Source organism: Scyliorhinus torazame, chromosome 17 (genome assembly GCF_047496885.1).
Source record: "Scyliorhinus torazame isolate Kashiwa2021f chromosome 17, sScyTor2.1, whole genome shotgun sequence".
Lineage (NCBI taxonomy): Eukaryota > Metazoa > Chordata > Chondrichthyes > Carcharhiniformes > Scyliorhinidae > Scyliorhinus > Scyliorhinus torazame.
Window position 1 is genome coordinate 144,643,074 of NC_092723.1, and position 26,356 is coordinate 144,669,429.

Sequence of the window (26,356 nt, forward strand, 5' to 3'; positions counted from 1 at the left end):
TAAACCGTGGCAAGAGTGGGGCCATTCTCTTGGCCGGACCGACCCTTCACCGTCAGGTCAGATTACGTGAAGGTGCTGAAGACTTAGTTCGGAGCGATTGGGGCGTGCATCAAAAACTGGGAGGAGCGTATCACCACGGTGAGGCACAAACTGAGCATGTGGGAGAGATGCTCCATCTGCATTGTGGATTGAACCAGGTCGTTGGGTGCAAGGTGCTGTTGGTGTTGCTGTACGTGGCACAGGCCTGGTCCGTATCCCGAGCCTGCACTGCAGCAAACACCCAGGAAGGTCATCTGGAGGTCAAAGATGGATTGTGTCCAAAGGGACAAGCAGTGGTCTACATATAATGTACTAGAGGCCCTTAAGAGTAAAGGAGATGGTGGATCATGTTGGATGGTTCCCCGAGCAGACGGTCAGAGTCATCTAGCAGAATGCCTCACCACCAGAACTTCCAAACAAATGCCAAGACCTAGCTTGGCTGGTGGTGAGAAGGGCACTCCCAGTCAGATCCTTCATGTATGCCCGAAGTCTCAATGCCGCCGCCGCATACTGCCCTCAAAATGGCTGCGCGAGGTATTGAGGAAACCATCACACCCCTCCTTGTGCAATGTGCCTGCACTGGTATTTGTCGAAGTTCATCTCGTGCAGCTCTGTGATGCGACACTCTGCTCTGTGGGCTGTTCGCAGGCACGCACACTGAGACAAACATCAATTGCTGCTGGACGATCATCAACTGGGTGAATGATGCCCAAAACGTGCTGATCTTCCAATGCATAGAATTATGCTTGATCTAGTGTTACAGACTGTCACATACCAAGGTTCAGGACTATTTGCTGATGGATGCTCTCAAGCTTGTGGCACCTGCCACCAAGGCGCAATGGGGAAAAGGCCACCATGTAAGTCCTTTCAGTCAATGTCGATCTAGAGGCCGATAATCGTGTAAAACCATTCGGATTGTGGGCTTAACCCTAACTGTATGTAACACTGCAGAGTGCAACATGACCAATGCATATAGTTTGAAAAGAATTGTACTCTCTGTAATGAAAATATTGAAAAGTTTGTAATGTTATGTAGACAGTCCAACTAGGGAAGGGGCGGTACTGGACCTGGTATTGGGGAATGAGCCCGGCCAGGTGGTAGATGTTTCAGTAGGGGAGCATTTCGGTAACAGTGACCACAATTCAGTAAGTTTTAAAGTACTGGTGGACAAGGATAAGAGTGGTCCGAGGATGAATGTGCTAAATTGGGGGAAGGCTAATTATAACAATATTAGGCGGGAACTGAAGAACATAGATTGGGGGCGGATGCTTGAGGGCAAATCAACATCTGACATGTGGGAGGCTTTCAAATGGCAGTTGAAAGGAATACAGGACCGGCATGTTCCTGTGAGGAAGAAAGATAAATACGGCAATTTTCGGGAACCTTGGATGACGAGTGATATTGTAGGCCTCGTCAAAAAGAAAAAGGAGGCATTTGTCAGGGCTAAAAGGCTGGGAACAGATGAAGCCTGCGTGGAATATAAGGAAAGTAGGAAGGAACTTAAGCAAGGAGTCACGAAAAGTCATTGGCAAATAGGGTTAAGGAAAATCCCAAGGCTTTTTACACGTACATAAAAAGCAAGAGGGTAGCCAGGGAAAGGGTTGGCCCATTGAAGGATAGGCAAGGGAATCTATGTGTGGAGCCAGAGGAAATGGGTGAGGTACTAAATGAATACTTTGCATCAGTATTCACCAAAGAGAAGGAATTGGTAGATGTTGAGTCTGGAGAAGGGGGTGTAGATAGCCTGGGTCACATTGTGATCCAAAAAGACGAGGTGTTGGGTGTCTTAAAAAATATTAAGGTAGATAAGTCCCCAGGGCCTGATGGAATCTACCCCAGAATACTGAAGGAGGCTGGAGAGGAAATTGCTGAGGCCTTGACAGAAATCTTTGGATCCTCGCTGTCTTCAGGGGATGTCCCGGAGGACTGGAGAATAGCCAATGTTGTTCCTCTGTTTAAGAAGGGTAGCAAGGATAATCCCGGGAACTACAGGCCGGTGAGCCTTACTTCAGTGGTGGGGAAATTACTGGAGAGAATTCTTCGAGACAGGATCTACTCCCATTTGGAAGCAAATGGACGTATTAGTGAGAGGCAGCACGGTTTTGTGAAGGGGAGGTCGTGTCTCACTAACTTGATAGAGTTTTTCGAGGAGGTCACTAAGATGATTGATGCAGGTAGGGCAGTAGATGTTGTCTATATGGACTTCAGTAAGGCCTTTGACAAGGTCCCTCATGGTAGACTAGTACAAAAGGTGAAGTCACACGGGATCAGGGGTGAGCTGGCAAGGTGGATACAGAACTGGCTAGGCCATAGAAGGCAGAGAGTAGCAATGGGGGGATGCTTTTCTAATTGGAGGGCTGTGACCAGTGGTGTTCCACAGGGATCAGTGCTGGGACCTTTGCTCTTTGTAGTATATATAAATGATTTGGAGGAAAATGTAACTGGTCTGATTAGTAAGTTTGCAGACGACACAAAGGTTGGTGGAATTGCGGATAGCGATGAGGACTGTCGGAGGATACAGCAGGATTTAGATTGTCTGGAGACTTGGGCGGAGAGATGGCAGATGGAGTTTAATCCGGACAAATGTGAGGTAATGCATTTTGGAAGGTCTAATGCAGGTAGGGAATATACAGTGAATGGTAGAACCCTCAAGAGTATTGAAAGTCAAAGAGATCTAGGAGTACAGGTCCACAGGTCATTGAAAGGGGCAACACAGGTGGAGAAGGTAGTCAAGAAGGCATACGGCATGCTTGCCATCATTGGCCGGGGCATTGAGTATAAGAATTGGCAAGTCATGTTGCAGCTGTATAGAACCTTAGTTAGGCCACACTTGGAGTATAGTGTTCAATTCTGGTCGCCACACTACCAGAAGGATGTGGAGGCTTTAGAGAGGGTGCAGAAGAGATTTACCAGAATGTTGCCTGGTATGGAGGGCATTAGCTATGAGGAGCGATTGAATAAACTCGGTTTGTTCTCACTGGAACGAAGGAGGTTGAGGGGAGACCTGATTGAGGTATGCAAAATTATGAGGGGCATAGACAGAGTGGATAGTCAGAGGCTTTTCCCCAGGGTAGAGGGGTCAATTACTAGGGGGCATAGGTTTAAGGTGAGAGGGGCAAGGTTTAGAGTAGATGTACGAGGCAAGTTTTTTACGCAGAGGGTAGTGGGTGCCTGGAACTCGCTACCGGAGGAGGTAGTGGAAGCAGGGACGATAGGGACATTTAAGGGGCATCTTGACAAATATATGAATAGGATGGGAATAGAAGGATACGGACCCAGGAAGTGTAGAAAATTGTAGTTTAGTCGGGCAGCATGGTCGGCACGGGCTTGGAGGGCCGAAGGGCCTGTTCCTGTGCTGTACATTTCTTTGTTCTTTGTCCTTTGTTTTCATTACTTAATTGAAGCACCTCCAAGTGCATCTTGACCTCTGGAGAAAATGTGAATATTATTGGACTTTCCTGTTTTGGCAAATTGAAATGTTTTTGTAATGTCTCTTTCAGAAATTTTATGAATAAGATATACTTTTGCAAAAAGAAAATGTAGATATTAGATAAGGGCAGGATTGGCTTTAGCTTTAACCATCTTCATAATTTGATAGTGTTAGTGTACTGGACCAGACCCAACATTTGTTAGGACACCGGACAAAAACGCCAAACAATTGTTTCTAATATGTAAAACTTGTGAGGAAAGGATATTTCACCCCGAATGATGACTCTGACCAGTAGGTATCTTTTATGTTGAAACAAACTTTGATTTAAACACCGAATTAACCACATTAACATCAAAGAAAATAGCATTACAATTATCTGTTAAGCAGTTCTTAAACAAAAGGAAAAACTTGAACTTGCTATCTGTACCTGCTACTAACTCCAATTAAGCAACCCAATACAGTTCAAGTGCCACTTACAAATAAAGTTAACAAACTGATTGTTGTGTGGAGACTTTTGGAGAGAGACAATAGAACCAGTACACTTCTGCTCAACCTAACAGCATTTGCCAGAACTGCTGTTCAACTTAAACTCCTTCTTTCTTGGCAGACTCCAATCATGTGCAAAACTGCAGACAGACCTAGCTCCTCCCATTAATTATATCATCTATAGCCCACTAAGTTCCATGACCTGCTTAGCTAGGACTAAACACCACTCTCCATAAAAGATCTACTCTTCAGGGAATCTCCAGCAATCATAACAATGTTCCATTAGCCCTCTATATGTAAACAAGTAAATAGTTAGAATCAATCATGACCTCACTGTTTATCACTTTGTAATTACAGCTTTATCAGACATACAGTTTGGATACCTTAACCTATGTTCTTTAATAATATTATTGCAACAAACATATACCGTGCTGCCACAAATATAAAATATGATCTATAACAATTTCTACATACATCACAATAGCCTGGGGCATAGTTGTTGGCATTGCTGCTTCACAGCGCCAGGGACCCGGGTTCAATTTCGACCAAGCGTGACTGTCTGTGTGGAGTTTGCACCTTCTCCCTGCATCTGCGTGGGGTTTCTCTGAGTGCTCCGGTTTCCTCCCACGGTCCAAAGATGCGCAAGTTAGGTGGAATGACTATTGTAATTTGGCCATTAGTGTCCAAAAGATTAGATGGGGTTACTGGGTTATGGGGATAGCTTGGGGGTGTGGACCTTGGTAGGAGGGTTGGTGCAGACTCGATGGGCCGAATGACCTCCTTCTGCACGATAGTGATTCTATTTTTCGATTCTTCTTTGATTCTGCTGAAACTCAACAGCTCATAGCCGAGCTATGAAGCAATATTAACTGTGGTGTCACCTTTTAGCACTGGGTGTCCAGTAGCCATGGAACAGAGTGTGGAAAAGTTGGCTATGGGGATTATTTGCGAAATAAATGTGACTGGCTTCTTAGTGACACCCCTCTAATCCAGTTTCCTCAATTATGTGACATGTATCATTGACGGTATAATTAGTTGTATTGAGAATTATTTTATTGGGAGCGTAACAGGTTCACACAAGCTAAAGCAGATTGATCACCGATCCTTGAAATAGCCTTTCAGCCCTCTAGTTTCTCTCCTTAATTTTGTTGTGTAACTTCACTTGGAAATCTGTGGCTTTGTAGCAGTAAAGTGTACTTTTAATGAGATGTGACTTTATAATACATGGAAAAAGAGAAACCCCATATTTTTAAACTATCAAGAAATAACAAAAATAGCATTGGGTGGAGGTTTCATTGAGTCATTCAACAAGATTTGGTTTCTCGCAGTAAGCTATCAATTTATATGTGGAATAAAAGTGAGACTAACATATAGAGAAGAAATGGTTTCTGTTCATGTCCACCAAAGTGGGCAGCGTCTCAGACTTTTTGAACTGATTCTAGAACTCCTATCACTCGCTTCTGCCACTCAAAAACAGTGACTCTGTAGCAAAGTGGAAGAACCCTGTATGACTAGCAGAGTTTTGAACAAGAAAGAACTTTCATTTATATAGTGTTGTTCAAAACCCCAGGTGTCGCAAAGAACTTCACAGTTAATCAAGTGTTTTTCTTCATTATATTGTCGATGTTTTAAAAAAATAATTCTAGAGTATCCAATTATTTTTTTTTCCAATTAAGGGGCAATTGTGCATGGCCAATCCACCTACCCTGCACATCTTTTGGATTGTGGGGGTGAGACCCACGCAGACACTGGGAGAATGTGCGAACTCACACTGACAGTGACCCAGGGCCGGGATAGAACCTGGGACCTTGGTGCCATGAGGCAGCACTGCTAACCACTGCGCCAACGTGCCGCCCTATATATTGTCGATGTTGTAGAAAACATGCAACCAATTTAGAAACAGCAGCGCCCTAAAAACTTCAATGACACAAATTACCAATTCTTGCTTTGCGTGGATAATTTGTAAAGTGCTGAGAGATACGATGAGGCGCTATAAGATATAAATGCAATTCTTATTGCTTGAGTTCAGGATTTGTGGAACAGTAGCAAGTAAATAGAAACTTAAAATTCAGACAGGTGTATCACTTTAGATGTAAAAAGGGATAGAAACTAAAGTTATTAAAAAGCTCATTGACAGATATACAGACTCCCAGAGGTCAGGTTTGTGTATTCCAGAACTTCAGATCACTCCCCTATGATACAGTAAGCAGTGTTAGCCAAGAGACTCTTTGATACAATTTGAAATGATCTAATAGGTCTGAATTGGTCAAGCAGGGCAGTCAAATGCCAGCTGCAAGAAAGTTTATGGTTATTATGGATTTGTGACTACAAATATTTTACCAGGAGAGCAGTAGCAGTAAGAGAGCTAGGAACCCATTTAAAGATAGGGATTGTGAAGAAGAGTGGCAAACCAAAAAGTTTAGAAAGTTAGGATTGGGAAGTTTTCCTGGTGTCATCACCAGAAAGAGTAACTGCTCATCCACTTCCTTGCTATTTGTAGAACAATACCGCAACTCGGCAGCTGCACTTGCCTATGTATTAAAAAGCTGTTTACTGTGGCATGAAGCACTATATAAACAGTAGGAAAATCTGGAGATGGCAGGCATGATTCTCAAATCACTTCTGGTGCCAGTCTGGGCGGGTACTGGGAAGTGCACAAGGGACTGGAATTGAAGGAACAGAGCCTTGATCAGGGCCCATCTGGGCACTGCACCTCAGGAAAAGGATATTGTCTATGGGTGGGGCACCATGGAGATTAATCAGAATGATGCCAGGGCTTGGATGTTAAATTATAGGTTGCATAAACCTGATTGATAATCCCTCTTGTCTAGAAGATCTTGGTGATCTGATTGACGTTTTAAAAATGTTCACTGTTTGTTGGGGTAAGTCTTCCAAGGTGTGGCAATCACTGTCGGATTGCCAGTCTTTTCCTATGTTTTATACACTAAGATAGAGATCTGCATTTCTGGCCTGCACTTCCAAACTGGGCTTCTTCAGAAATGTGAAGCATACCTGATCTCCGAGAGTCCTTCCTTGTAGGGAAGAATCTTCAGGAGAAGTGAGGCCACATCTCCTTCCGGCATTAGTTGTGTATTTTGGTAAATCTTCATTCACGAACACATTGAAAGACTTCGAGACTTTTACATAGTGAGGTAACTTGATTGGGTGGGTGGCAGGGTAAGTAGGGGGTGGTCTGGTGTCAGAGCCTCAAGGTGGTGTTGGGGCGGGGGGGGGGGGGGGGAAGAGCAGTTTTATAGTTATTTTTTTTTCAGTCTAACATTCCCTGGGTAAGTAACTATCCAAGTAAATGAGTCGGAACCCTCCTCCAAAGTCTCTGAATCTTAACTCAAAGTTGGAAACTTTCTCAGGGGGTTCCGTATACAGGGTAATTGCCAATCAGAAGTTGAAACTCCCCGGGAAGTTTTGCATAGTCCTTGTATAGGTGTCCCGAGGAGCCCCATAGTATAAGCTACTGGACATGTCTGTGGTACGACCATCTGGGGACAGGAAGATATGGGTTTAGATGTTTCCTGTAATAAATAGGGTGGTCGAGGATAAGGAGGCATAGCCTTAAAATTAGTTGTACCATTTGGTAGCAAAATCGTGAAGCATTTCCACACAAGGGAACATAGATACGTAAACACAGTAGTTAGCACAGTTGCTTCACAGCTCCAGGGCCCCAGGTTCGATTCCCGGCTTGGGTCACTGTCTGTGCGGAGCCTGCATGTTCTCCTCGTGTCTTCGTGGGTTTCCTCTGGGTGCTCTGGTTTTCTCCCACAGTCCAAAGATGTGCAGGTTAGGTGGATTGGCCATGATAAAATTGTCCTTTGTGTCCAAAAAGGTTAGGTGGGGTTACTGGGTTACGGGGATAGGGTGGAGGCATGGGCTGAAGTAGGGTGCTCTTTCCAACAGCTGGTGCAGACTCGATGGGCCGAATGGCCTCCTTCTGCACTGTAAATTCTATGATTCTAAATGACATTGTAGTGCAGATGATCCATGATGTGGTGACAGGGCAAGTTCGAGGGTTTGAATGATCTACCCGTGCTCCTAAGAATGATCTCTCTAAAGGGCTCCATGAATTTACATTCTGTAATCCTGAGTGTTATGGTTGTTTTTGTTTAAGCATACTCTTCTTCTGACTGATTAGTGCAAAAAGTGTTGATAATTATCAATGTCCCGACCCTGGATAGTCATCTTGATTTTGCTGCACTTTTCAGCTTCAGTATGTCTTGGGGAGAAACCTATAAAGTTTCTGTGGCTTATGTAGATTTTCTAAGACTAAAATGGTAGCTGATGCACTTGCTGGGAAAGTACCAGATGCTATTTTTGTTTAGTAGAAAATCCACAGGACTTTTTCAAAAAAAAAAAAAAACCAGCCGGGCAAATTAGTGAAATGTTTTGAAAGAGAGTGCAAAGTTTAAAATTTGGGGCACTTTTAAAAGTATGTATTTTGACCTGCTATTATTTTAAATACTGCAGAATATAATAAGGAATATGAATGCTTAGTCTCCTTGTGCTGCTGTGTTCCTTGTTTTGCTCAAATTCATCTTTTCACTGATGGGCAGAAAACATACAAGACTTTGATTCTGAGGCTTGGCATCATTTCAACCCACTTTCCAGAGTTGGGTGCATGATGGAACCTAAACTGAGCCATGAGGTGATTGCAAGGCCGTTTACAGCTAAGATATTCACTACATATTAAGACTGTGTTAGGTTGACACCTTAAAACAAATCAGGAGCTCCTCCTGGTGGCTCAAAGATGTGAAGTCAGTGTTTTGTTCAAATCAGTAATGCTGTAGATAGCAGTATTAGACTGCTTTCTGGAACCTGTCGGGGGTAGGTGATGACTCTCTGGATGTGTGATTACAAGGTTAGGATTAAAATATTTAGACAGTTAGGGGTGACAGCACTGACTCATTCTAAATATTTAACAGAACCTTGGGCAAACACAAGATGCACATGAGTTCAGAGGAATACCCCAAGCACTCTGTAAACCCAGTTTAGTACTGGAGTTACCCTTGATGCAGTGTCAAACCAAAATAGAGTGAGACCAGCACCTGCACAGATGTCTTACCACTTCTCTCCAGCGTCAGAACAAATTCTGGCAGCCTTGCTAAACCTGCACTAGAAATCCTACCAAGGATCCTGGGTTTGCCTGGAGCAGTGGTATGGATGCTATAAATTTGCTCAGTGAAGGGAAAAAGCAGTCTTGTTTTTGCTGCTGGTTACTTTGTTCAGTGATCATTTACATAAGAGTGCTGATGTGGATACCTGGTGAGGAGAGCCTCAGGTTTAACTCAAGTCCTGCTGGTCTGGCTTTTGTCAGCTTTGGATACAATGGTAAGGTACCATGGGAAGACAACGGCTTGGGTAACCATACCCCATTAAAAGGAGTAGTGCCTTCAAGAGGGGAGAGAAAATCTCTTCAGTCACTTGAATCTTGTTTATACATCTAACCTGATTTTTGTGCAGTCCGTAGAGGAAGCACTGAAGTGGGAATTCTAGAAATGGTGGCCAAGGTTTAGTATAAACTGGTTCCAGGCTCGTACAGGCAGAAGCCGGCTTCCTGCTTCGACTCTGGTGTACTAGGTGCTTTTCCCTCCATCCCCCAAATCCTCGTTGGGATTGTGTGATGGACAAAAGTAAGTTTTTGGTTTAATAAATTGACATGTGAGTTACTGAGCCTCACGCTTGGAATAACAAGTGGACAAGATATCGATCTGTGACAGTGCCCCACTTGCCAGCAGAAGAAGAGAACCTTGCAGTAAAACAGACTACTTTTGTTTTGTTTTTTCAACCATTCTCATTGCCTGCAGATGGCAGTAGAAGGTTGTTACTTTTTCCAGTGGGTTTGACTCCATTTTCCTCTGAGTACATGAGTATTCTTTCCAGTCAGGGAGTCATGGGGCTGTTACCGGTGAATACTAGAGTGTTTGAGAATTTGTCATAACTCTTCTGTTCTAACACAACCTTGTGGCAGAGGACAGGGTTTAGTGGATGGTTATGTAGTGTAGCTATTAATCGCCTCTGTGGTTTGCATATGAAGTCGTATAATCCGTGCCGTGACCCTGTATCCTATGATTTCATTCCTGTTTATTAAACTTGTATGATTGTTTTTGTTTTGGCTTTATTTTGCAGTATGATGCTGTTCCCATTCAGTCCAGTGTGGTTCTCTGCTCTTGTCCATCGCCATCCATGGTGAGGAATCAGTCAGACTCCAGCTCACGGCCTGCTATCTCTGGTATCACCATGGACAGTAGTGCAGGCGATACTGGACCAGTGGTGAGCTCTTTACCACAGCACGTGGGGCAACGACAACAACCAACAGCACAGACCCAACGGCAACCATCAGTGGGGCACACTCAGCAACCACGGAAAAAACGGCCTGAAGACTTCAAATTTGGCAAGATTCTTGGGGAGGGATCATTTTCAACAGTATGTATTTTAAATGTCTGTTCCTACATTGCCATTTTTTCATTTGCTCAGATCTGCATGTTTGGTTATATGTCAGGTTAACTGTATTCATTATTGTTCTCTCTGCTACCTTCCCTGTCCTCTTTCTCTTTTCCCCATCAGTATCCAAATGTTGGCTTGTCCTCCTCCTTCTGTACTTCTCTCTCATACATTGGAGAAGGACCATCAAACAGATTGAAATAAACCTATATGGTCTGTTACTGGGCAGCACGGTAGCACAGTGGTTAACACTGTTGCTTCACAGCGCCAAGGTCCCAGGTTTGATTCCCGGGCTGGGCCACTGTTTGTGCAGCACGTTCTCCCCGTGTCTGCGTGGGTTTCCTCCCACAAGTCCCGAAAGACGTGCTGTTAGGTAATTTGGACATTCTGAATTCTCCCGAACAGGCGTCGGAGTGTGGCAACTAGGGCATTTTCACAGCAACTTCATTGCAGTTTTGATGTAAGGCTACTTGTGACAATAATAAAGATTATTATTACCAGAAATTCAGTATGGGCTAATGAATGGTAGATGGATTGTAAAGGAACATGTTGTCTTAGTTTAGTTTAGCTTAGTTCACTTTAAAGCACATAGCAAGCTCTAAATCAAGAGATCTTCTATTGAAGACTGGCCCAGTACTTGAGAACCAAGTCTAGATTGACATCTGATGCAGTACTGAGGGAGTGGGACCTTAATGTATTTGCGTACATACATGATAACATTTCAAAAATAATCCATTCATTCTGAAGTACATTGGAGAATCTTGTAGACATGAGCATTACGCAGATAGGTTCCTGGTACTTCCTTCACATTGTGTTAATTATTTGACATTTATTCTAAGGAAGCCCTGATTTACAGGAGTCCACAGAACCATGTAACCCACAAATGGATAAGTTGGAGTGTTGTGCACAGGGAGTGGCCACGATCAGGTTTGACTGCATCGGAATCTCTGGCAGCAATGTGTGCTTTGTTTACTGAGTATGGCCTCTCAAAGTCTTTGCTGTGATGGCAGGACTGAATGAGTACCGTAGTAAATCTCAAGCAGGTTTCCCCCCACCCAGTTGTTTATGCACATTAAAATTAGTTTGCACTATTATGCCTTTAATGTTGAGAGACGGAGCCTTGCCTTGGGCAATGAAGCATGTAAATGAGCACTTGAGGTTGCATTTTTGGAAAGGATTACTGTCGTAAGTGGTTGACTGCTTTATTTGTTTCTATGCAGGTTGTATTGGCCCGTGAACCATCAACTGGTAAAGAATATGCTAGTAAGTAAGGCGTTTGTATGGCGGTTTTGGGCTGTCAAACCCAGCATGGCTCATACATAGCTGTGGTCATCTTGGGAAAATTGCTTTGCAGCTCACATTGGTTTTAAGATCCCAAAGTCCTGTTCATGTTTTCAGACATCATGGGATCATATACACATTGTAGCACAGGGTGATGTAATTGGGTTTGACCACACTGCTGAGTTCTGGATCATCACCACCGTAAAGGCCTGACTCTTTCCTTCCCCTGTGTTGCATTGCCCAGAACTCAGAAGCAAACTGAAGGGGAAATGGCAAAGGCTGCCAAGTTCGCAACCCCTGACAATTGGTTAAGAGTAGTGTTTCCAGGAGTCTATGAGCAAGTTGGTGAATGGCCCTGGGCAGCATAGTAGTGAGACAGATAGTGGGAGCTTAACTTCAAATTTATTCATTAATTTTGTTTAGTTGGATGGTGCAAGAGCTAAGGATTGTCCTGTAAGGAAAATGTGTGAATGTTTGTAGTTCCTGCAGTTCTGCTAAATTGAACAAAAAGTTACCCCCTCTTATGGTACTAAGTCAACTAGACCAATTGGGGTTCGCAGATGTTAGCTAAGCCAGGAACCAACTAGTTATTGTTGGCCTGGGGCCTTTGCAGCCTATGGAGTAGAAATTCACCTAAGTTTCCGTCTCCCTGTCCTGTAGGGAAATGTGTTTTGGAATGTTGGGTGAAGATCTGATTGGGTTCGGCTTTGAGCTCCCCATGGTCTCTAGCCAACTAGCACTTGTTTTCTAGGAAAATATAAAGGTAGTATTGATGGCACAGGGTTGTTGTTGCCTTTGGAGCTGTGTGCTGGTAAGAATCAGTAGAAGACTAGAGTATTCTGTTTCTAATTAATACACGCGATTTCAGTGAAAAACTTCCTTTTTTGTCTTGCAGTTAAAATTTTGGAGAAGCGTCATATCATTAAGGAGAATAAGGTACCATACGTTACCCGAGAGAGGGATATCATGTCTCGCCTGGATCACCCCTTTTTTGTAAAACTCTACTTCACTTTTCAGGATGATGAGAAGCTCTGTATCCTTTTACCCCAGCCACTGCTTTAAAGAAAATGCCAGGAAGCCATGCACTTGTCAATCATTTTCAAGGCGAGCAATAGTTGTCAGAAACACTGCCTTGCATGAGTTGAAATTATTATTTAAAAAATACAAATTGAGAGTTTTTTCATCTTTACAGTCTGTGCATTTATAGTGGAGCATGATTTGGTCCTTAACTTCAATGCAGATTTTGGCCTTAGTTATGCTAAAAATGGAGAGCTGCTTAAATACATTCGTAAGCAGGGCTCGTTTGATGAGAACTGCACACGATTTTATTCTGCTGAAATTGTTTCAGCACTAGAATACTTACATGAGATTGGGATCATACACAGGTAAGGAATTTTGATACTTTTGTTTATTGATACAAAAATAATTTGCTTTCTCAGTGGGTCACTGCCTTTCAGTTGAGCCATGCAGACCACAAAGAACCTATCAACTCTCCAGTCTGCACTGTGTTGGCTTCAATAGAACTGGTACAGGTAACCTTGGACCAGGAGAAATGTGAGCGAGTGTCCTTGAACCTAATTACTTTCTGGCAACTCCTGCTGGAGGATGCACCCGTGTTGAGGGTAGTGATATCTGCTGCCAAATGCTAAAATATGGGAAAGCATCGAACACCCAAGTTGTGCCTCCACACCAGATTTCAGGTGATGAAGGCTGTAACTGGGTTCCACCATACTAACTCGGAAATTCATGTTACAGTTCAGATGCAGACCTGGCTTTCATGATCTGAACTTAGGATCAAAAGCTTGAACTGGGTGCACACACAACAGTCAAAGATTAAGGTACTTGACTGGAAAAGAATTTGAATTAAGTAAGGATAAATTATGGTGCAAATTGGTCAAAAGTCTATAGACCAATTAGGGTACAGGTCAGACGTTCTCACAGGAAGTAAAGGTGTTCAGCAAAATCTGGAGCTCCTTGGGTAAATAGCAGAACTTAACTGAGGTCCTGAGTCACCTAACAAATATAATGCAGACTTCCGGTTGCGGCTATGCAGAGCTAAGTCGCACATTCGGCGGCTCCCGCAAAAACGGGCTTTTGGGCTCTTTTCAGGGCCCCCAACGGCACTTTTTCGACGTTTACCGGTGTGGGAAGGAATGTACAACAGCTCCCCGATAGTATATGGCTTCAACTAGGAGCGGGGCAACAAGAAAGGTGGTGGTGGACCCGAAGAAGGTGCGAGGGAAGGACAAAATGGCGGCGGGCGGAGACCAGGCAGCGTGGATGCAGTGGGCGGAGGAGCAGCAGGAGGGTATCCAGCGCTGCTTCAGAGATTAAAACGGACCTGCTAGAGCCGATGAAGGCATCTATTGATAAGGTGCTGGAGACACAGACGGCCCAGGGAGTGGCGATCCGCGAGGCTCGACAAAAGATCTCTGACAATGAGGACGAGATCTTAGGCCTGGCGGTAAAGGTGGAGGCGCTCCACAAGAAATGGCAGGAGCGGTTCGAGGAGATGGAGAATCGATCGAGGTGGAAGAATCTGCGGATTCTGGGCCTCCCGGTGGGGCTGGAGGGGCCGGACGTGGGGGCCTATGTGGTCACCATGTTGAACTCGCTGATGGGAGCGGGGTCCTTCCAGGGGCCCCTGGAGCTGGAAGGGCCCATAGAGTGCTGGCGAGGAGGCCCAAGGCTTACGAGCCTCCGTGGGCGGTGCTGATGAGGTTCCATCGGTTCGTTGATCGGGTGTGTGTGCTCAGGTGGGCCAAGAAGGAGATGAGCAGCAGGTGGGAGAACGCGGAGGTTGGGATATATCAGGACTGGAGTGCGGAGGTGGCGAAGAGGAGGGCCGGATACAATCGAGCGAAGGCGGTGCTGCACAGTAAGGGGGTGAAGTTTGGCATGTTGCAGCCGGTGCGACTGTGGGTTACCTACAAGGACCGGCACCATTATTATGAGTCTCCGTAGGAGGCGTGGGCCTTTCTTCAGGCCGAGAAGTTGGACACAGATTGAGGGTCGGGACGGGCGATTGGTGACTGCGGCTGTTATGCTATGTTTATTTTTGTTTCGAGGGGGGGGGCCTTTGTATTGCGCTGGGTTTCTTTTTCTTTGTGTTTTTTCTCTTTTGGGTCGGTGAGGGTGGCTGGGGCGGGTTGGGTACTGTTTTGGTTGGGTTGGTCGGTGGGGGGGGCTCTTGGAGGTGAGATGGGGCCCCGCGGGGGAGGGGGAGGCCCGAGTGAGGGGTGAGGGGACCGGGCCTGTAAAAGGAGCTGCGTCAGATGTGGCGGGGCCTGGTAGGTGGAAAGCACGGGCCTTTTACCGCGCTGAAGACTGGAGGGGGCGAGGAAGTGAGGGTTGTTTCCCGCGCTTAGAACGGTAGGGGGAAGGGGAGAGCCTATGGATGGGGACGGGAGAGGAGGGTGTGCCACACAATGGGAGGAGTCGAAGGAGAGGCGGGAGTGGCCGGGGTCAGCAGGAGTCAGCTGACTTGCGGAAGTGCAATATGGGGAGTAAATCAGCTAGGATGGGTCCTAGCCGGGGTGGGGGGGGGAGAGAATCGAGTTGCTGCTGCTATGGTCGAGGAGCTGGAGCGAGTGGGGGGGGTCGAGACGGGGGTATGCTGCTGTGGGGTGCAGGCGCGTGGCTGGCCGAGGAGGGGTCATGGCTAGTCGGCGGGGGAGGAGGGCGGGTAGCCCCCTGAACCGGCTGATAACCTGGAATGTAAGGGGACTGAATGGGCCAGTTAAGCGGGCCCACATGTTCGCGCGCCTGAAGGTTTCTCAAGGTGGATGTGGTTATGCTTCAGGAGACACACCTGAAGGCGGTAGACCAGGTAAGATTGAGGAAAGGGTGGGTAGGTCAGGTGTTTCACTCGGGGCTGGATGCCAAAAATCGAGGGGTGGCGATCTTGGTGGGAAAGAAGGTGTTGTTTGAGGCGTCGAGCATTGTGGCAGATAATGGCGGTAGGTACATAATGGTAAGTGGTAAGTTGCAGGGAGGGAGGGTGGTACTGGTCAATGTGTATGCCCTGAACTGGGACGATGCGGGTTTTATGCGGCGTATGTTGGGTCGGATCCCAGACTTGGAAGTGGGGGTCCTGATAATGGGGGGGAGACTTTAACACGGTGCTGGATCCGGCACTGGATTGCTCCAGGTCTAGGACGGGTAGGAAGCCGGCGGCGGCTTGAGTGCTGAGGGGGTTTATGGGCCAGATGGGAGGGGTGGACCCGTGGAGATTTGCAAGGCCGGAGGCTAGGGAATTTTCATTCTTCTCACATGTCCATAAGGCTTATTCCCGAATCGACTTTTTCATCTTGAGTAGGGCGCTGATAGCGAGAGTAGAGGATACTGAGTATTCGGCAATAGCCATTTCGAACTGCGCCCCGCATTGGGTGGACTTGGAGATGGGGGAGGAGAGGGACCAGCGCCCGCTGTGGCGCTTGAAGGTGGGGCTGTTGGCGGACGAGGAGGTGAGCGAGCGGGTCCGAGGAAGTATAGAGAGGTACCTGGAGACCAACGACGACGGGGAGGTCCGAGTGGGGATGGTATGGGAGGCACTGAAGGTGGTGGTGAGGGGGAGCTGATCTCCATTAGGGCCCACAAGGAGCGGGGGGAGAGGCTGGTGGGGGAGATGGTGAGGGTAGACAGGAGGTATGCGGAGGAGCCCGAGGAAGGATTGTTGAGGAAGAGGCGTAGCCTCCGATCCGAATTCGACCTGGTGTCCACCAGGAAGGCAGAGGTGCAGTGGAGGAAGGCCCAGGGGGCGATTTACGAGTATGGGGAAAAGGCAAGCCGGATGCTGGTGCATCAGCTTCGGAAACGGGACGCAGCTAGGGAGATCGGGGCAGTTAAGGACAGGGGAGGGAGTGTGGTGCGGAGTGGAGTTGGCATCAATGGGGTCTTCAGGGACTTCTACGAGGAACTCTACCGATCCGAGCCCCCACGGGAGAAGGGAGGGATGGGCCGCATCTTGGACCAATTGAGGTTTCCAAAGATGGAAGAGGGACTGGTGGCGGGATTGGGGGCCCCAATTGAGCTGGAGGAGCTGATTAAAGGGATAGGAAGCATGCAGGCGGGGAAGGCACCGGGGCCGGACGGTTTCCCGGTCGAATTCTATAAGAAGATATTTGGACCTGTTGGGCCCGCTGTTAGTTAGGACCTTCAATGAGGCAAGGAAGGGGGAGCTTTGCCCCCGACGATGTCCCGGGCACTGATCTCCTTTATCCTGAAGCGGGACAAGGATCCCCTGCAGTGTGGGTCTTACAGACCGATTTCCTTGCTAAATGTAGATGCCAAGGTGCTGGCGAAGGTCTTAGCCACGAGGATTGAGGATTGTGTGCCGCAGATCATCCATGAAGACCAGACGGGGTTTGTGAAGGGGAGGCAGTTGAACGCGAATGTGCCGAGGCTTTTGAACGTTATCATGATGCCGGCGAGGGAGGGGGAGGCGGTGATAGTGGTGGCGATGGACACTGAGAAAGCCTTCAATAGGGTAGAGTGGGGGTACCTGTGGGAGGTGCTGAAGAGGTTTGGGTTTGGGGAGGGGTTTGTCAGGTGGGTTAGGCTGTTGAATGAGGTCCCGATGGCGAGTATGGCCACAAACAGGAGGAGGTCCGAGTACCTTCGGATGCACCGAGGGACGAGACAGGGGTGTCCCTTATCCCCCGTGCTCTTCGCACTGGCGATTGAACCCCTGGCTATGGCACTGAGGGAGTCATGGAACTGAAGAGGGTTGGTGCGTGGTGGGGAGGAGCATAGGGTGTCATTTTATGCGGACGACCTGCTGCTGTATGTGGCGGACCCGGCGGGAGGAATGCTGGAGGTAATGAGGATTCTTAGGGAATTCGGGGACTTTTCGGGGTACAAGCTCAACATGGGGAAGAGCGAGCTGTTCGTAGTTCATCCAGGGGACCAGGAGAGGGGGATTGGCGAGCTCCCACTAAAAAAGGCGGAGAGGAGCTTCAGGTATCTGGGAGTCCAGGTGGCCAGGAGCTGCGGGGCCCTGCATAGGCTTAACTTTACAAGGCTGGTGGAGCAAATGGAGGAGGAGTTCGAGAGGTGGAACGCGTTGCCGCTGTCCTTGGCGGGTAGGATGCAGTCAATCAAAATGACGGTGCTCCCAAGGTTTTTGTTCCTGTTCCAGTGCCTCCCCGTGTTTATCCCGAAGGCTTTTTTTAGGCGGGTTAACAGGAGTATAATGGGGTTTGTGTTGGCACGAGGGACTCCGAGGGTGAGAAGGGTGTTCCTGGAGCGGAGTAGAGATAGGGGGGGGACTGGTGTTGCCCAACCTCTGTGGATACTACTGGGCCGCCAATGCGACGATGGTGCGCAAGTGGGTGATGGGGGAGGGGGGGGGAGGGGGCTGCATGGAAGAGGCTGGAGACGGCGTCTTGTGTGTGTACGGGTCTGGGGGCACTGGCAACGGCACCGCTGCCACTCCCTCCAAGGAGGTATACCACGAGCCCGGTGGTGGTGGCTGCCCTCAAAATTTGGGGGCAGTGGAGGCGGCACGGGGGAAGTGGGGACTCCATTACGGGGGAACCACCGCTTCGCCCCAGGAAGAACAGGTGGAGGGTTTTCGGGGTGGCACAGGGCAGGGATACGAAAGCTGGGGGACCTGTTTGTGGACGGGAAATTCGCGAGCCTGGGTGAGCTGGAGGAGAAGTACGGGCTCCCCCCGGGGAACACCTTCAGGTACTTACAGGTAAGGGCGTTTGCCAGACGGCAGGTGGGGGGGGGGGGGAGCTCTAGGAAACTTACCAGGTGATGCAGGAGGAGGAGGAGACCTCGGTGGTGGAGGTAAAAGGTAAGTGGGAAGAGGAGTTGGGAGAGGAAATTGAGGAAGGGACTTGGCCAGATGCCCTGGGGAGGGTGAACTCTCCCTCATCGTGCGCGAGGCTCAGCCTCATACAGTTTAAGGTGCTGCACAAGGCACACATGACCGGGACAAGGATGAGTCGGTTTTTTGTGGGCAAGGACAGGTGTGTTAGGTGTTCAGGGAGCCCAGCAAATCACACCCATATGTTCTGGGCATGCCCAGCGCTGGAGGAATTTTGGAAGGGCGTAGCGAGGACGGTGTCGAGGGTGGTAGGATCCAGGGTCAAGCCGGGCTGGGGGCTCGCAATATTTGGGGTGGCAAAAGAGCCGGGAGTGCAGGAGGTGAAAGAGGCCGGAATTCTGGCCTTTGCGTCCCTGGTAGCCCGGCGAAGGATTCTTCTTCAGTGGAAGGACGCGAGGCCCCCAAGCGTGGAATCCTGGATCAACGATATGTCGGGGTTTATTAAGCTGGAAAGTGTGAAATTTGCCTTGAGAGGGTCGGTACAAGGGTTCTTTAGGCGGTGGCAACCGTTCTTAGACTTCCTGGCAGAGCGATAGACATTGGTCAATGGCAGCAGCAACTTGGCAGGGGGGGGGGGGGTCACTTTATTTTTTGTTTCTGTTATTTACACTGGAGGGTCTGAGGGGGTGTATATACTTGTATTAAGTCGGGGTGTTAATGTTAATTTATTATTTATGTACAGGGGGGAGGGGGGTATGGAGGGTTGTTTTTCTGGACTGTGTTTTGTACTTAACCCTGTTGGGTTCCTTTTTCATTTCGTTATTGATATTTTATGAAAACCTTTAATAAAAATTATTTTTTAAAAAAACAAGTATAATGCAATAGAAAATTGAGTTGACTGTGAGAAATCTGGAGGAGGAAGGGAGGAAGATTAGAAAAACCAAGAGGAGACTTGAAAGAGTGGCAAATAACAAGGAAAGTAGTAAAGGGTTTTATCAGCACAGAGTAAAGAAAAAACGGTTAATAAAGTGGGTTAGATATGCTAAAACATTAAATATATTCAAGAGGCGGCTAGACATATCACTTGGGGCGAATGGGATTAAAGGCTATGGGGAGAAAGCAGGGTTAGGCTATTGAGTTGGATGATCAGCCATGATCGTAAAAAATGGCAGAGCAGGCTCGAAGGGCCTAAAGGCCTCCTCCTGCTCCTATCTTCTATGTATCTATGTATAAGAAAATAAATCTGATGGATGGTGGAGATCATAGTGAGGACTTTGCCTTGGATTTCACCAGAATGTGATTGAAACGATATGAGCTATGTGAGCTTCGAAGTCACTGTCAATATATTGTGGATGCTGAAAATCTGAAACAAAAACACTAAATCCTGAAAGTAATCAGGTCAGGCAGCATCTGTGGAGAGAGGGAAAAAGCTAACATTTAAACTCTTGTGACCTCTGCCAGACTGGACAAAGTTAGCGATATAAAGGATTTTAAGCAAGTACAAGGGGCGGGGAGAACAAAAGGGAAGGTCTGTTGTACGGTGAAAGGCAGGAGAGGTTAATGAAAAAAGATTACGACGTTGCAAGATAAAATGTGATGGTATTGGGGGAAAGGATGTCTCGAAGAACTGTAAATTGCAGCAACAGAAACATTACTATCACCTGCTGTCTGAAAAGATTGGGCCAGTGATTATGATCGAAAATAATTCAACTCTGGAAGGCAGTAAAAGTACCTAACCAAAAGGTGAAGTGCTGTTCCCTGAAGGCTAGGATGGAAATCTCATTGTGGTAATAGATGAAGAATTAAAATGACAAATTACTGGAAACTTGGTCATGCTGGCAGACAGTTCAATTCCTTCACTCAGTCCACAGAATCGACAGAAGGTGCCGATAATGATTCTACTGTTCCCATTTGTGACGTCTGTGGAGCTATCTTTCATTTCTTGTCCCAGTGCAACCTGTGTTTGCCTTGCGTCATCATCATCACAACGTTTGTCATTCCTTTGTCTGCCCTTCTACTTTATCGCAGATGATTCCTTTTATGCTCTCTCTCTTGCGCTCGCTCTCTCGTGCTCGCTATCGCTCTCGCGTCTCTCGCGCACTCTCTCTCTTGCCCGCTCTCTCCCCCTCTCGGCCGTTCGCTCCCTCCCTCTCTAGCTCGCTCGCTCCCTCTCTTCTTTCCCCCCCCCCCCCCCCGCCCAACCCTTCACCTGCTTTCCCTACATCTGCATTTGCTTAAAACCTGTTACACCTGTAGCTTTTTCCAGCACTATTAATGGTCATTGACCTGGAATATTAACTTTGCTTCTCCCTCTATGAATGTTGCCTGATCTGCTAAGTATTTCTACCATTTGCTGTTTGTATTTATTGCTCTTCCATGCAATGTCACTTCAACCACTCGACAGTTGATTGCTGAACTTGGTGAAAAGACATTGTAAGCACTGCTGATCCCTTACTGAGTATTAAAGAAACAGGCTTCCACTTAGAGTCAGTAGTTGCCCGCCACATTGTAGCTCACCATTTAAAGACCAAGAGTGGCCCACACCAGATAATTGTTCAAAGGCAGTGCTCATGTTGCTGAAGCCCTTGCCTCATCTCCACATCTGTAGAATGAAAACTGGGTCTCTATGATTGTAAAATTCTCCCATCCCATCTACACTTATTGCGACTGATCCTCAAAACATATTGAGCCCTACAAAAGAAGATATTCTGCTGCAGTTTTTCTATCAGTGGGGTATCTCCACAAGTAAACCGTGGCATTTCTGCATCTGAGTGGAAACAGACTGCAGTCAGGGACATAACTTTGTGGGGGCGGCAATATATGAAACATTCACTGCTATATCCTGATGTAATGTGACTCAATTGTATCGGGCTCTTCTTAAAAAGCTAAAGAGAGGCAGTTCCAGGAAGGGAACTGGAATGGTTGGTGAGTGCTCAACACAGTTGTGTAGAAATTTGTTTTTAAGTGAAGGAAGAGAGATGTAGCAACAGCCAAAGTAGTTTAAAGGGAGCAAGGACTGCCTCTGCGGGTAGTGGGTCTTACTCCCTCTCTGGAGGAAAGGGAGCCCTCATTATTATCTGTGGGGTGAGGTGGAGGAGGTGTTGCTGGTGCTTTGAGTCAGCCCATTTGACTTGGCTCCTTGCTCTTGCCAATTTGTTTACTGGTGAAGACCTGAATGTAATAAAAATTTAGGGGTTAACAAGGGAAGTTGGGCAAGACTAATTGTGGCCCAAGGGCAGCACGGTAGCACAAGTGGATAGCACTGTGGCTTCACAGCGCCAGGGTCCCAGGTTCGATTCCACGCTGGGTCACTGTGCGGAGTCTGCACGTTCTCCCCGTGTGTGCGTGGGTTTCCTCCGGGTGCTCCGGTTTCCTCCCACAGTCCAAAGATGTGCAGGTTAGGTGGATTGGCCATGATAAATTGCCCTTAGTGACCAAAAAGGTTAGGAGGGGTTATTGGGTTATGGGGATAGGGTGGAAGTGAGGACTTAAGTGGGTCGATGCAGACTCGATGGGCCGAATGGCCTCCTTCTGCACTGTATGTTCTATGTTCTAATAGAAGATCTTCTGAAGGGAGCAGTACAAATCTCTTCAAAGGGCAACTCTGGTGTGACCGGGGAGAGCAGGATGGGAAGCATGTTTGGAGAAAGTGAGCAGGCTTGGTGGAGATGAGGTTAGCTTTTTGTGCCTTTGCCCAGTCGTAAACTTCAGATGCCGCATTAGTTGGTTCTTTGTAATTTAACTTGTTTTTTAAATGATTCCAGGGACCTTAAACCAGAGAATATTTTGCTGAGCGAGGACATGCACATACGGATTACCGACTTCGGAACAGCAAAAGTATTATCTTCAGATAGTACGCAAGGTGCAGAATTAACCCATTCCTGTCCATCAATGGAAAGTTTGTATGCAAAAAACGAATAACTAAACCAGTCCTGGGAGTAAACATGCAGTGTTTGCGCCAGGCACTCCAAACTGAGCCACGGTTAAGTTTGGGTGCTGTGTTTGCCTCTTGTAAATCACAGCGCTTACAAAGTGAACCTGCTCCTAATTGACAAGATGTTGCATAAATACAGACCTTGGGTGGTATTTTAACTACGGAAAGGGCCTTTGTAAAATTTGTGCTCGCTCTTTTGTTCAAACCTGTGTAATTTCACTTGCCACCAACATAAACTTAAAAATTTGGGGTGTGAGTACGAGTGTGGTGAATGGGTGTACCGAATATTCTGTAAGCGTGTTTCACAGCTTTGTCTTGCTTTGGCATTGCAGCACGAGCAAATTCTTTTGTTGGAACAGCACAGTATGTTTCGCCAGAGCTTCTGACGGAGAAATCAGCTTGTAAAAGGCAAGTGGAAACCCACAATGCAGATCTGTGTTCTTCTCTTTAAGCTTGGCATTTTGCAATGGTTTCCCCATCCCCACCTGGAGTGGTGCTGACAACTTCATGGGGTGCAGTTTCTCTACAGCTGCTGATCACCCTCTGGTATTGCACCCAAATGGCACATAACAGTAAGCCCTCACTTACAGTTGTGGCTGTATTCCTGAAAATCATGACTTGAAATGAAACAACTTGGAAGTGAGCCATTGGTTCCCTTAGGAATCGACATTAAAGCCAGAGTTGGGTTCCTTTCTCGCCCAGGAAAAACCCAATATGCAAGTTGAAATACTGTACCATACATGTGCAGCACTGTGCATTTCCAGCTGAAATAACTTGCAAAATAAAATACATCACTAAATATAAAAGAACTACAATATACAAATTAAATTACTTTAAGAAAAATCTGTGTTGTACTCACCTCCGTAGAGTACACAGTAATTTTAGAGATTGACCAGGCTTCATGTAGTGGCAACAGTTTGTTGTTGCAGTTAGCAGCTGCCTGCACTGACCAACATCTGCCACTAGATGGAGCAGAGCACTTCATGCGAGTTCAGAGGCAAAGCCAGAAGAAGAGCCCAGAAGCAGGAGTCAGGAGCTGCTAAACAACAGACCTCTAGGGGTTGGGTAGGAACTCAGCCTGGGGTGGGAGGGGGAGGAGGCAAGGCAGGAAGAGGGACTGAGGGCCAGACTGGGAGCGCTGTGAGGGAAATCATGTGAGTAGACAGACCACAAAAGAGGAGGCAAATAATGTTAAAGTGAAATTGGCAACATTAAATGGATGTACTGACACTAATTTATGAACAATGTGAAAGTGAAACTGTTAAGTGAGTTGATGCTAAGCAAGGACTTGCTGTTTGACCCTCGACCGTGTGTGTCAGCTTTAGGGAATATCACAACTGAGCCCAAATCAGCAACAGGCGAGGTTAGTTCTGCACTGCTCTATGTTCTATGTTGTTGATGGAATGCGGGTTTTCAAAATATCATTTGTTTTTCTCCCCTCCCACCCAATGGTTTCCTATGAATATGTAACAGTTAACGCTAGAGTACATTTACCCATGTGAGACTGGACTCTCTCCATGTTCCTCATAACACTGGGGTACAATTCCCCATGTGGGACTGGACTCTCCACGTTCCTCATAACACTGGGGTACAGTTCCCCATGTGAGACTGGACTCTCTCTCCACGTTCCTCATAACACTGGGGTACAATTCCCCATGTGAGACTGGACTCTCTCCACGTTCCTCATAACACTGGGGTACAATTCCCCATGTGAGACTGGACTCTCTCCACGTTCCTCATAACACTGGGGTACAATTCCCCATGTGAGACTGGACTCTCCACGTTCCCCATAACACGGGTACAGTTCCCCATGTGAGACTGGACTCTCTCCACATTCCTCCTAACACTGGGGTACAGTTCCCCATGTGAGACTGGACTCTCCACGTTCCTCATAACACTGGGGTACAGTTCCCCATGTGAGACTGGACTCTCTCCACGTTCCTCATAACACTGGGGTACAGTCCCCCATGTGAGACTGGACACTCCACGTTCCTCATAACACTGGGGTACAGTTCCCCATGTGAGACTGGACTCTCCACGTTCCTCATTTTCTGCGAGATAGCAGCGGATTTACAATTATAGTTCTGAGGTCAGAGCTGAGTGGAATTGCAGGCACGATCCTGCTACTCTAGCTCAGTCCCTCATCCCTTTCAGGTAATTCACAGAGCAGCATTCTCCTAACTGTTTCACCTTTGTTGAAGTACGTGTGCACAGATCGATTACCTAACACTTGCTTTTGTAATCCCCTACAGTTCTGATCTCTGGGCTCTTGGCTGTATTATATACCAGCTGGTAGCTGGATTGCCGCCATTTAGGGCTGGGTAAGTAATCAAGCCTGTGAGATGGATGGTATGTTATGATAGAGGACTAAGCCTAATAAGACTTCTTCTTTTCTGGTAATTTTGTCCACTGTGTTTAAACTTGTCAGTACTACTAATCAAGTTTGATTTATTTTTAAATTCCTTACATTAAACAGGCTGAAGGAATTCTGTATAAAACTGTAAAGAGTGAGACTTCCAGATGCTGTAATAGTTCAGAGTGGAAATTTAATGCTACACAAACCCAGTGGAAAGCCCATTACCATCTGTGAAACAAAGGAGGTTTTAAATGTTTAATGGGACAATTTCATCACCCCTCTATATATTTTTTTTAAATGCTCCTCCACCCCCTCCCCACATCTTTGTAAAGTACAATGTTGCAGTAGAAAGCAACTATTCATTATGTTTAAGCAGGCTGTGCACGATGGTGCGGTGGTTAGCACTGCTGCTGCAGGGCGCCTAGGACCTGGGTTCGCTCCCGGCCCTGGGTCACTGTCAGTGTGGATTTTGCACGTTCTCCACATGTCTGTGTGGGTCTCGCCCCACAACCCAAAGATGTGCAGGGTAGGTGGATTGGTCACGCTAAGTTGCCCCTTAATTGGGAGAAAAAAAATTGGGCACTTTAAATTTCTTTTAAAAAGTTTGAGCAGGCTGTTTGGGCATTAAAGCATGGCAGCCATGCCCAGGATGTACCTTTGCCGGCAGGGGACTGTTGGATGGTGCTCAGGAACAGCAGTCCTGGTTCACAAATACTGAAAATCAAGTTGTGACTTTTCTGTCAACCTCGCTGATCAGTTTATTCTGCACAGAGTATGGTTGAATCCAGGACCACTGTGCTCTGAGAGATTTGATGCACTTAACCAGCTGAGTCATCGAGGGTATCAGCCTGGCATTGGTCCCCCTCCTTGCAGTTTAGAGGGACGATTCCACAGGCGATAGGCTTCAGCACCTCATCATATAAGTCAGCCTTCGTGTGGAGGTGTTAGCAGGTGCTTAGCCATGTGGAATGTTGCAGATGAATCTGATCCTCTGTGCAGTTTTAACAAGAGTCACAATTTAGCAACCACTCTGAGACCCTTAGCTGTTTGTGTCCACTTTAAGCACTGAACCCACTTGTATTTTCCTATCCCAGCATTAGCAGAATTCATCTAACTTGACTGGACTGCATATTTAACTGCCTAATCTGCAAGGTTTTGTTCACCAGTCAGTACCCTCGCTTGCTCACTCACCAGGTCAAGGAGTGTGCTGTCATTACCTGGACACCACTGACAATAGTGTAGTTAATATGTCACCCATTAGGGTCTTATTCCAGATTTGGTAAGCGTGGTAAATTTTTTAATTGTTTGAAGATTACTGAATACTGATTTGTTAATTTTTGCATGATTTTTCCATTCCACAGCAATGAATATCTCATATTCCAAAAAATAATAAAATTAGAATATGAATTCCCAGAAAAGTTTTTCCCAAAAGCGAAAGATTTGGTGCAGCAACTTTTGGTAAGTGATTTAATGTCTCTGTTCCCAAGACTGTGCTGCAAAACAAAATCCTGACCTACCCCAATCAACTGTATTCCGATCTTCTCATTGAATAACCAATCTCAAATCACTATAACAAAAATAAAGTTGCATGGTATGGTGTTA

At 46.7% G+C, this 26,356-nt stretch overlaps 1 protein-coding gene across 3 annotated transcripts in view; it reads left to right on the top strand.

Annotated features, from left to right (window-relative positions):
* Nucleotides 1–26,356, top strand: part of LOC140394211 (3-phosphoinositide-dependent protein kinase 1-like) — a 127,317-nt gene that overhangs the window by 73,776 nt on the left and 27,185 nt on the right. For all 3 annotated transcript variants that reach the window (XM_072481206.1, XM_072481207.1, XM_072481205.1), the window contains exons 2-9: nt 10,094–10,390; nt 11,629–11,671; nt 12,585–12,722; nt 12,930–13,074; nt 22,229–22,326; nt 22,731–22,806; nt 24,651–24,719; nt 26,116–26,212. In XM_072481206.1, coding sequence (XP_072337307.1) covers nt 10,094–10,390; nt 11,629–11,671; nt 12,585–12,722; nt 12,930–13,074; nt 22,229–22,326; nt 22,731–22,806; nt 24,651–24,719; nt 26,116–26,212 — 963 coding nt within the window. The remainder of the gene's footprint in view (nt 1–10,093; nt 10,391–11,628; nt 11,672–12,584; nt 12,723–12,929; nt 13,075–22,228; nt 22,327–22,730; nt 22,807–24,650; nt 24,720–26,115; nt 26,213–26,356) is intronic.